Here is a 12,301-nt window from a genome sequence, read left to right as displayed (position 1 = left end):
CACTCTAAATGGAGGAGAGGCCTTCATACAGCATATTGCCTTCTGTATTATAGAAGACAAAGCGAGCAGTCTGCTTCCTTGAGAGGGATTTAATTGTAAGTGGTGAATTCAAAGAGCAGATAAAGACACTAACGGGCCAAACCCCACCTAGCTCAAAGCCCCAAACCAAGAGGGGGAACGGGATCCAGGGCCAACTCATTTTCAGTGTTAAGAGCCAAAGCAACACAGCTAATCCGCATTGTCAAGCAGGGGCAAGCATGCAGACATGGATAAGACCACATCCTGAGCATCCGTGTCCCCAAGGCAAAAGCACCCAGCTCTTGCTGGATGGGAAGTCATTTGTGAAGTCCTTTGCAACAGCCAGTCAAAGAGGTTAATTGAAAAATTCCTTAATGTCATTACAACAGAACTAGATTAACCCAGAGCTAATTCACTTTATTGTTCTGAAGAGAGGGGACGCGGGCTGAACTCGGGAGCAAACGTGTAGCCCACAACCAGGCTGAGGTGTTGTTTTTAAAGGACTATGCCAGTTTAATTAAGATAGGGAACATTATTCACTGCTCTGCACGGATGGGAGAGACAAAGTAATGTTGTGTGAATGCATCAGGGTGCCTCTTAAATGAGGGTGGCTTTTATTTAGACTTGTCTCCTGAATGTAAACATTTAAGGCCATGGCTGTGGATAAGGTAGGACATATGTGTAGGTCTGTGCACTGACTCCGCTCTTTCTGCTGCAGGAGGTGTTGCTGAAGAGAGCAGCAGATCTGGTTGAAGCCTTGTATGGAATGCCCCACAACAATCAGGTTTGTATGCATCCAACTGCCACCTCTGGTCCACAGCTATATAAGAAACCATTGAATTTTTACTGATAGTACCACCAAAGGGTATTTTCACCACTATATCTGGAACAATGTAGGCTTCATACATTCTGAGTTTACCATATAGCCATGAACCATGCTTCAAAGCCAAGCACAGCTATAAAAACACCATAAATAACAAAACCTCTGGCTTCTCTTGCTTCTCAGGAGATCATTCTGAAGAGGGCAGCTGACATCGCGGAGGCCCTGTACAGCGTTCCTCGCAACCACAACCAGATCCCCTCGCTCGCAAACACAGCCTCCCACGGCATGATGGGAGTCAACTCCTTCAGCAGCCAGCTAGCAGTCAATGTGTCTGAGTCACAAGGGAATGACCAAGGTACATATGTGATATAGGGGTGGACTCCATAACTCTCCTCTCAAAAGTGGGGTCCAAATACCTGCAAGGGTCCTGGAGGGGGTCTCTGGGGGACACCAGTAGAATGAAATAATAGTTAAACTTTTTCTGTCATTTCAATGAGCCATTTCACACTATTAACTCCTCTACATATTCAACTTTTTAAAACCTAATTTAGTACAATTTACATTATTTGTTTTTTGCCTCTTTGTGTGTATTCTCTATTTATACATTTATATCATTTATCTGCAGATAAAATACACAGTATACAGGCCTTTAGTGAGGCCAATGAATGTTTCCTTGTAAACCAGAGCAGACAAGAGAAATGACTGGCTTTTGTGTGCTGTCTTGCATGTTTTGCAGTGGGGTACAGTCGGAACACCAGCAGTGTGTCCCCTCGGGGCTACATCTCCAGCAGCACCCCGCAGCAGTCCAGCTACAACACCGTCAGCAACAGCATGAATGGCTATGGCAATGCCGGTATGAACCTGGGAGTGCCAAGCTCCCCAGGGTTCCTCAACGGATCCTCTGCCAACTCCCCATATGGAAGTGAGTAGCTTGCCACTACTACAGTGTAACGGCGCTAAGCTGCGGCTGATTTAATTCCAGCTCCAACATTTGTTTTAACTTTTATGAATCACTTCTGACAGGGTGGTAATGTTATTGATGATAATAATACTACTATTCATTTAAGAACAAGCGTGTTTAGTTTGCAGTGCTCAGAACAGGGCAGAGAGACAGAATAGACTTTTATGTATTTTTCAACATATGCCACTTGCACTTGTTGAAGCAGAGGAGATGTTGATGGTAGGGGTCTGTAATGCAGTTTGAGTTCTGGTGGTGTATCCCCCCTGGCAGTAATACTATCCCAGTCTTACCTTAACTGCCCTCTCCCTCTTGAGCACTACTCACAGCACGTTCTCACTCTCACCCTCCCTCCTATCCTTTGCTTCCCTATCGTCTCTGCAGTTAAACAAAAGAGCGCCTTCGCCCCTGTGGTCCGACCCCAGGCCTCCCCACCCCCCTCCTGCACCAGCGCCAACGGCAACGGACTGCAAGGTGAGCCCCCCTCACCCCCTCATCCCTTCCCTACGGACTACTGGTCAGATACCGCTGCTCAGGCCTCTGTCCGTTTTGGTGAGGGATTAATCATTACCAATATATGCATTTTGACAGGCCAATTTACACCTCGCACTTCACTGGCACACACACAGCCACACAGCCAACGTACATGACCGAAACATGACGCACACAAGTCACGCAGCGTCACGCCCTCTGATACAAACATCCCCTCTGAAGTCGCAGGAAAAGACCCTCTCCGAATTGTTTTAGTAATTATGTTTATTAGGTTTTGTGCGTGTGTCATGACCAACATGATTGCTTTGAAAACAAGCTTAGCCGTAGTGTGTGCCCCAAGATTAATAACATTGGGCTTAATGAAGTGGGAAATTAAAGTTCATCTTGCTACACGTTCATACTTATTAATACATGTTGTGCAGAAATTAATGAGCAATGCCTTGCCATCATCTGCACTGGCAAACTTAAAAGCATTTCAAGCATGACTCTACAAATATACTCAGAGCAATATAATAATATATCATCCCAGCACTTCACTAGTTGCCTAATTGTTAAAACGTGTGAAAATACTGCATATATAAACTGTGAGGGAGAGTTACAGTTGCTAATGATATCCTAGGCAGATGGTCGTGGTAAAATAACTGAAGCTACCTTTGATCTAGCCTAATGTCTCTTGGATAATGACACAGAGGCAAGTGAGTGGATGTGCGATGGTACAAAGGAGTAGTGCTCTGTACCAGTGATGCAGGCGAGGGAAAGAGACAGGCGAATTAAAGAAGGAATCAGAAGGGAGCCTGCCCACTGTCTACTGCTACTACTGCTACTGCAGCTCTGTGGCATTGTGGGAAGTGACCGTGTTGTTGCTCCGCCGTCACCATGGCGCACTCTCCCGGGAGTCTGGGCCACTGTTTGCCATTACCCCAACGCCAGGAGAAATATCACACATAGCAAGAGTGGCGTGCTGAGGGCTGAAATGTCAGAGCAGGAGGGAGCTTTTCAGACGCTCCCGTTAGCAGAGACGTGCACAACTAACACACACTGGCTAACATGCACATGCACGCACACAGACACACATACACACACACCTACACACATACACACACATACACGTGCATGTACTACAGAGCTTTCAATAATTTCAATAAATATCCATGTTCTGTTAGTAGCTCTTTGAACTAATGTCCCTCTCCTGTCTTTGTTTGCAGCCATGTCCGGCCTGGTTGTCCCTCCAATGTAAATGCACTTTGGTCATCTCAAGCACCAGTCACACTACCACTTCACAGGGCACCCCCTGAGCACACAGCCAGTTGCTGGTGTCATGTATAGTCAACTGCTTGTTCTGTTTTTAAAGATGAAGAAAAAAGAAAAGAAAGATTTTTTTTTTTCTTTTAAAAGACTTAAAAACCTGCAGAGAGAAGGATTTCTGGAGTCGGACTTTGTTCTGTGGGACTTTTTGTTTCCCCCTCCCATTGGAGCACCCTTAAAAAGGACACGGGATGATGAAGGGTTTATTTTGTATACTGTCGGACTGTGCATCGGCCTTGGACACGCCCACTCACACATGACACGCTCAGTACTGGAAGGACTCTGTGGACTCACACCTGGTTGTAAAGTAAAACACTGTTGTACAGTACATTTGCCAATGAACTTGTTTGCCTCAGAAAATCAGCTTTTCTGTTTCAACTCTCTTTTAATAGATTCACAACAGTTGTGTGTCTTTTTAATGTGACTTTTTTGTATTTTTATGTGTGAGAAAAATACACAGGGGCCAAGACAATTTCAACTGGAAAAATATATGAGATATATAATGTAGAAAATTGAGCTTAAAGTACAACAAATACAAGTACACGGGAGGGTTGGTGGGAAGGTTGTATCATGTTTCATTCCTGCATTTTAACTTAAATTTTGTAATTTATTGTAGCTAGAAATCATCTTCAAAAGTAAAAAAAAATCCTCTTTGATTCAACAAGCACACTGACGTGTACAAAACACTGCTCTGTTGATGAATATGATGTACTTCCATGTCTAGAGCTTCCTTTAAGCAAGTGTGTTTTGCCATGTTTTTCAACCTTTTGCTAGCACTGTATATTAATGCATTCCTAGGCTACTGTGAAGTCTGTTTCTTGTTGATGAGGAGCAGTCTCTCGTTCTAGCTCCAACTCCCTTATGTGTTTTATATGTGGTTCAAAATTGTAGACTATTGTGATATTGCCAAACTTGTGCTAAATATTTATACATCTGTCTTTTTCATGTTCTTTTAGATCAACAAAAACATTGAAAAACAAAATTAAAATCCATTGAGAATGTAGACATATAGTACTTCATTGTCATTTTTCTGTTCAAATACACACTTGCGCTCACTGAGGGAAATTTTGTAACATATCAACTATAAATATGTATTTATCTCTGAAATTTTGTATATTGCTTTTCATTATGTATGTATTAATCGTCATGCCCTTAATATAGTGATGCAGCACAGATAATTCAGCCAAGAACTGTTGCCTTCATTTGTTTTCTTTTTGTATTTGATGAAAATGCAATGTGCATATTCACGTGTATCCTCCAAATTTGTGTTACTCCATCAAGACTCTCTGTCCATTTTTTAAAGGGGAAGTCAAACTTCATTGTTTATTTTTATATTGATTTTAAATTATCTATACAGACCATTTTGGAGAAAACTTTGTTGGTTGTATTGTCAAATAAATTGTTTGTGACCCATATGATAGTTGTTAAGATCCAATAGAGACTAATGTGCATGAGGGACAACCTTGGAGAAAAATCACTCCATCTGTGGTTGTATTTTTCTGTTTTGTAGAATGTATAGAAGTCATTTTTACTCACCACTTATGACTCTGCCACATAGCTTACATGTGTTTACAGGGAAGAAAGTTTAAACATGTCAACATTTGGAATGGAAACAGAAATGAATAAGTGATGTTTTATTAAAATTTTCAGTAAAAAAACACACTAGCCCCTCAACTGTGGACTTCTTTAGGTGCAGTTTGTCAGTCAGGCCTTACAGACAGACAGAAGTGGAGTGGTCTGTGGCTGTAGTTTAGATGTTTACAAAGGTGAAAAAGTGCATTAGCCTCTGACATTGCGACACATTCTGACTGTCCCTGTATCAGCATATCCTGCATCTGTAGCTCTTCAAAGGCTATTGTAGTCATTCATAAACAGGCTTTTTATTCAAAGCAGGCCAAATGGGCTCATTCAAATCCCTCATTTCATTGCATTAAGCCACCTAGTTAATAAAGAATCAATACACTGAAAGAGCAAGGTTATCCTTTGTCTATAAGGCATGGTATCGTTTTGAACCTCTCATAGCTGGAGCGCTGAAAGGGGGGCACTATGAAATCTATACTCATCAAGTGGGTCAAACGGACTGATACAAGTGTTCGCAGGAAGAATGAGGCCTCTCCTTAAAAACAACTGAGCATCTTATCTGGCATCGTGAGTGGACATGGAGAGCAGGTCACAAAATGTCAATTTCTCATCAAGGCAACATTGTCCGCTGCCACCTCTCTCTTTAATGCACAATTAAAGGCCCTCAACCTGAGTGGCAATCAGCATATCACAGCTTATTATGTCAAGCGCCATGCATGGATCTGGCAACGCTGCTGATAGTGCCGAGGACAGATACACTCAAAGAGCTGTTTCATTTCAAATCATTCCCCCGATAATCCAATGTGTGTGATAACAATAGGCACACATCTGCTCCTTCACTGTTTTAGAAACACATACACCACTTACCATCTATCACCTTGCTTACTGCGCTCTCCCCCTCTCAATGGTACAGACTTGTCTCCTTTAAGAAGTGTTGGAGATGCTTTCATTAAAAGCTAAAACAGTGGAAAATGTGCGCGGCAGTTGGCACTTTGGGGCTCCCCAGGCTGGCAGCGGGTTGGAGGTACAGTATATTGTCTCAGCAGGTTTCTGTGTAGCAGCCCCTGGCTCTGCCATACCACTCAATCATCGTGAGAGCCTCTTTATTGGAGAACTCTAATGGCCACCCTCCACCATGATCTTAATGTGTGCATTAAATATTTATAAATCCTGGGTCAATAATGCCCCATAACCAGAGCCTGACAGACCCCCACCGAAGCATGTGCCTCGCTCTCAGACACAGGCAAAGGTCGCAGGGTCACACAATCAAAAGGAAGCGAGGCACGCCGCATCCATATGTTGCCACTCTTATCAAGACTTTCCTCTGTACCGGTTATCTGTCAAAGGAAAGAAATATTGAAAGCAATATTGATCTTAACTAGCCTTGTGTAGCCCAGGGCCAAGCTTCAAACATCTGCTTGTGCATTGTTATATTTTTAAAAAGTCTCCTCTCAATAATATACGCCTGTGCAGTAATATTGGATATCTCTGTCTGATGCAAGCTGCAGGAGCGTGACTAATAACAGCCCTAATAAAAGTAGTAGATTTAACTTTAAGTGAATAATAAAACCCGTTTTTTCATTAGCAGTGTGCTAATTGCGTACATGTCGGGCTTGTTGCTCTGTGGCCTTACGTGACCACTTCCAGGCTGCGCTGCGGTGGCGTTCAGGTGAAAGATTGTGCTCCGGTGATAGCGGCACACAAAAGACATGCTGGACAATGAGCCAGTCAATGGAGAGTAGCAGTTGAAAGAGCCACAATGGCCGCGCATGCTGGGAATTGGGCTGGACCATATAAAGGAATGAAACCTTCATTGAGGCCATGGAGGACACGCATTCAGAAGAGGTTTTGTTTGGTCTTTATCAATCTGTGGTTTCCCCAGGAGAAAAAACAATTCAAACTGACCTTAAAACTGAATATTACCTTACGCATCCGCTCGCTTTGTCACTCGCCTAATATGTCGACTTTTTATTACCACCTTTAAGTGCACAAAATCAAGCTAGTACAAGCCTGACTTCACAACTTGTAGCTCATAAGTATACTTCAAAATGACAAAGACCATATTTCTCAACTGCAGTAAAGTTAGGAGTTAGGAGGAACAATAGTAGGATACAGGTTCATAAAAACTGCACAGCCAAAGCAGATCAAAACGACAAGATGACAATGAATTCAAATAGGAAGCCTGACCTTTTTTGAACAATTGTGCATTTGAATGAAAACAGGGGATGTGACCCTTTTTTATAACATAGTCCCACATTTGCACAGCCTCCTGTCTGTGAATCGCTACATCAGATAAGACAGTGCTCCCTTGCTACTGTACACTGGGAGTCAGCTTTTGCAAGGAAAAACTTGAGATCCTGGCAAAAGATTTCCACTTCACTCACTGCGAGTCGAGAGGATGAGCAAAGTATCCCAGCGCTTCAAAATCCATTAAACTTGTATTTGGGTGTCATTTGATACTTCATCAATGTTTCAGAGCGTTTCAAGCCCACAAATGCTGGATTTAACCCTGGTAGGGAGGCACTGTTCACCAGATTTTCCCTCTATGAACTTCACTTAGCCCAAAAAATGATCCAGAGCAGAGAAGTGGCTGGTCAGAGAATGTTAGGCTGCAGTGATAAAATAATATCACTGTGAGGGTATGTTCTGCACCACATAGAGCTCCTTTCATAGTGCCCCTCTGTAGTGCTTTGTCCAGTACTTCTGGATATGATATCATCTATTAATAATGTATTGGCAATGGATTACATAAAAAGGGAGCAGAAATAACATCCAATATTCATGCCCCCTGAGCTTGACTGTGTCCAATCCGTTTGGCCCATAAAACCTTAGCCCCATTTCCATATCCGCTGTGGGTCACGACAGGTCTGCCGCACAAAGGCGCACAGAGCTGCTCCACTCAGGAAAAGGCCAGTAAAAATCGGGTGGATTTCTGAACCTTATGAAACAGCCCCCATTGGAAAAAAGTGAAAAAGCCCTTTTCCGATTGGAGCGCCTGTGAAAACCCGTACTGTATTTCCCTCTTTAATTGTGCCACTTGAGAAATTGACGTGCCTCTGAAACATGGCATGAATCTCACAGTTATTGCAGTCCCCTTGGCAGGGAATGTTGATACAACATCTGCATGCTATAGAAAGTAATGGAAGTAGCAGAGGTGGCAGCTGCAACTCTACAGGAAGTGTGCCATTTTCAGGCAGCGCTGCTGTGAGAACCACTAACTGCCAGCCTGGTCTTGCAGGCGCTCTGATTGCCAGGACACTATGACAAACACGCAGGGGCTGGGAGTGTTGCATCCTGGGGGATGACAGCTTCTGTTTGATTGTCAATAAGACTCATTAGCAGAAAAAATTGAGAAGTGAAAAGAGATTAAATGGCTGGAGACAGGGTCTTCCTCATGTTTCATTATACAGGACCTATCAAGGCTTTTAAATCATCACTTCAACAAAGACATTATTTTGTTTTTTGGTGGTGATGGGCATAAACTCCACTTCATTATAATCTATATACATTTCTGTGCATTTCAAAGCCCCTGATCAGTGGCCCTTAAACCAGAGCTGTTTAGCAGTGCCTCCTGTGCCTCTGTGAGCAGGCTTAAGAACAGTGGCGGATGTTTCTCTCCATCTTACATCTTGGGAGGACCGGCCAACAAAGCAGCGTGTAAGGGCCTTTCCCTGAAGAGTCCTTGTCACGCCGCGCCAAACCTCTGTGATTATCGTTGTTTTTGCAGAGAGTGTCCATGCCTGCCAATACCGCTGTTCCATAAATGAATTTGGCCCCTCGTCAACGAATTACCTAACACGCAGAACTGTGTATGTGTCACATCCAATTCCAACTCACCGGCTTTGCTGGTGTGTGTCAGCTGGAGGACTTAATCATCAATCGTCAATCATAATAAGCAAAGCACATTGATAGGGCCTTTTTCCTCCTACATAGTTAAATAAAGTGTAAAGGGAGAAGTTAAGACTGACCTTGTTAAATTGGGACCACAATTTATATTCCTAATTTAGTGTATGGATTAATTAGACTTGGCAAGTGTGTGTATCAGTTTCTGTGTGGCGCTGCCTTGGAACTATATCCACTTGATCAAATCATTCCTCACTTTCTTTGGAACGATATCTGTCAATGTGATCTTCATCCGTCACCATGTGTTTTTGCTCCGAACAGGCTGTGCATATTTTCGATGTACTCTTTTTAATTAATGCTTAATTGGACAATTTATAAAGGAGATTTTTTTCCAACATGAGAAGCTAATCAATAACCCCATCTCGTGTCATACAAAATTAATCAGTGCAACCTGTTATCAAGCCTTGGTGCGCACACACCAAACACTGACTGGCATGCATTTGCAAAAGGCTGAGGAATCTGGCTCATATTTTCCTTCTCCCTGATCCAATCCACTCCTCGCCCCTTCATATAGATCGGAGTCTGCAGGGGCCAGAGGCGCTGACAGAGCCCAGATGCTCCCAGTCTGTCTGGGGGACTGGGGAGACTGGTGCCATGGGGTCCTGGAGCCTCTGAAGTGCCGCCCCTCCGTCAACATGACCAAGGCTAGACCTGCACTTTCTCCAGGCACAGACACTGTCCGGGCCGCGCTGACAAGAGCTGTGGAGGCACAGATTGATACATGCGGCGCAGCGCTCGCAGCCTGCGCTCTCACGTTATGTATGGCCGCTCCTAATTACAGCACGCCAGAGCTACACAGCAGTTCACAAGGTTACAATGACACACAAGTACAAGGTTACTCTCTCACAGTCACAGCAGCCCTCTGACCCCTCCTCTTCATCACATACTAAGTAAAGCCTCTTTACGTTACACACAGAAGACACCATATGAGTGCAGCCCTCTCAAAACACAAAGATCATCACAGAGCATCAAAGAGGGGCATGTCTGTCTATAGTGCTATTGCTCTTTGTAGTGGTGGCCTAGCGTAGCGTAGCATAGCGTGTGCTGGTATTAGATGCTGCTGTGGCAGCTGTCGGGGCTGGCTGCGTGGTGCCTCAGTGTCAGGGCCACAGAGGCGGACTGTCCCGGCAGACCCACACAGAGGAGGAAACCTGATAGCACAGCCAAGCCCCATGCAGCCTAATGTCTGTCTATCCACTATCAGCCAGCGAACGAGAGCGTCTGTCTCTGAGCCTATCTGCATGGTACACACTCTGCTCTGCTCAGCTATGTGCACCACTTACACTTCACTTACTCACACAAAACTTTCACTACTATGACTTTAAACTTTGGGAAATAAGAGTGTCTTTTGTCGTGTAGCTACAGTATTAAGTCGAGCCACTGCTCCTCTAGCAGGGCCATGATGAGATTAGAATGATGAGGTGACATGTATGAAGACTTAGAGATGGAGGCGCTGTTTGGATCTGATGTGGGGGCAGAAAATTGCTCTATAATGAGGAGGGTGCAGGATATGAGATGGGAAGTGGGGAGTTGAAGTCAGGGTATAAGTTATGAGGAGCACCACAGAGTTAGAAATGCACTAGTTGTTCTGTATAAACTGAATGTATCTTAGTACTGAGCTATGATTAATACAGCACGGCCAGTTCAGAACCTGGCTGTAAGTGTACGGATGCCACCAAGCGTATCCTGTCTTTTCTGGGCTCAGATATGTGTGTGCGTGAAGTGAGCGGGCGTGCGTGTGTGTGTGTGTGAGGGGGTTAATAAATGTTGAATCAAACGCCGCACGAGACACTCACACTCCTTAAGGGTTGCCCATTAGCGGTGTGTGGGTGCATGGGGAGTTTATCAGTGTCTGGGTGATTTATGAAGTCAGACTCAATATCATCCACTTCACCCACACACATATGGACATACACATGTGCACACACGCACGGCCACTCGCTCACGCGAACATGCACACACACGCGCAAAGTCTCTCAAAGAAGTGAGGCACGGATCAGGGCAAAATGAAAGGTTTCACAGCGATTAACAGCACAGATGATGAGAATGTCTCTGACTCTGTCATCTAATTCTGTTTTATGTTGGGCCAGAGTTCTATGGAAATGGTACACAACAAAATAATACACAAATAGTGCTACTAGTGCTAACCATGTTCTACACTGAAACACCACAAGGAAAGCAGGAATACAAAGTGAATTTTTTGGAAGAGAATCCTCGGTACCTACGCAATTACACCACCAATTACTGGCAGCACATGCAGCTTTGAAGCTGGACTTGTTTTTCAACATGAACAGAGCTGCACTACAGACATCACTATCTCAGCAGCTAAATTCATAGCATTCCATAGAATTTACTTAGCCACAAGCAAAAAGGAGGGTGCTTACAGTGCACTTCAGAGTGTGGCTGCCTTAAATGGGACCCCTTGTGGCTGTGTCACAGCTCCTTCGTTAGGGGGCTGACTGTAGCCTGTAGTCACCACAGGCATCATTAGCCCTGTGTGAAGGCACAGACTGAGGCCCATTCTTCATCTGCCTGTCTGCTGCTTCAACATCCACACTCTGCTCCAATAGTAGAGAAGCGCCAGACAGCCACCAACTCGTACACCCATAACACATTCAAACATGCAGCTAAGTTCAAATGTATTCAGTGAGTGGGCCACTTGAATGGGCTGTGTAAAGGTTAGAGACAGGTTATTTTTGGAGGATGCATTATTAGGCTACCTGGGCTGTACAGAGGAGGAGTTACAGCAGGCCAGAAGGGTCACTCCAACTGCATTACACAGTCAGGAGAAGAAAGGATTACACCAAAAAAAAAAAAAAAAAAAAAAACACTACGCTGTCAATATTAGATTGTCAAGAATAATTCTCACAGAAAATTCCCGGACATTTGAAAGTCTTTTTCACACACACTGCCACTGCCGGCCTTTTTAAACAGTCTTTTTACCCCAAATAATTCTGCCCAGAGGGATTAAATGGTGTTGCTCTGAAAATAAAGCAGCACATAAACATTTAAGTTGGAGATTAAATGTGCAGGAGGAATTCAAGGCTGAACCGCTGATTCCTGTTTCCCGTTCTGTACTGCCCTCTAATGGAAACACTCCTCAAGATACAGACGGCTGAGAGAGAGGAGCTGTGAGCGAGGAGCACACACGGCATAATTAAGTGGGAGACTAGGATTGAAACAAGCAAAAAAAACAACAACAAAAAAAACACTTTATATTA

General features: G+C 44.0%; 1 protein-coding gene across 3 annotated transcripts in view; it reads left to right on the top strand.

Moving 5' to 3' along the window:
- Positions 1–5,255, top strand: part of LOC110157019 (EBF transcription factor 3) — a 28,440-nt gene extending 23,185 nt beyond the window's left edge. For all 3 annotated transcript variants that reach the window (XM_055162948.1, XM_055162947.1, XM_055162946.1), the window contains exons 6-10: positions 737–802; positions 1,025–1,196; positions 1,578–1,763; positions 2,184–2,351; positions 3,497–5,255. In XM_055162948.1, coding sequence (XP_055018923.1) covers positions 737–802; positions 1,025–1,196; positions 1,578–1,763; positions 2,184–2,351; positions 3,497–3,528 — 624 coding nt within the window. In that variant the 3' untranslated portion in view covers positions 3,529–5,255. The remainder of the gene's footprint in view (positions 1–736; positions 803–1,024; positions 1,197–1,577; positions 1,764–2,183; positions 2,352–3,496) is intronic.
- Positions 5,256–12,301: the final 7,046 nt, after the last annotated feature.

This window comes from Boleophthalmus pectinirostris, unplaced genomic scaffold (assembly GCF_026225935.1).
Source record: "Boleophthalmus pectinirostris isolate CB_2022bp ecotype Guang Dong unplaced genomic scaffold, ASM2622593v1 HiC_scaffold_5, whole genome shotgun sequence".
NCBI classification, from domain to species: domain Eukaryota; kingdom Metazoa; phylum Chordata; class Actinopteri; order Gobiiformes; family Gobiidae; genus Boleophthalmus; species Boleophthalmus pectinirostris.
This window is presented reverse-complemented; position numbering and strand designations above follow the sequence as displayed.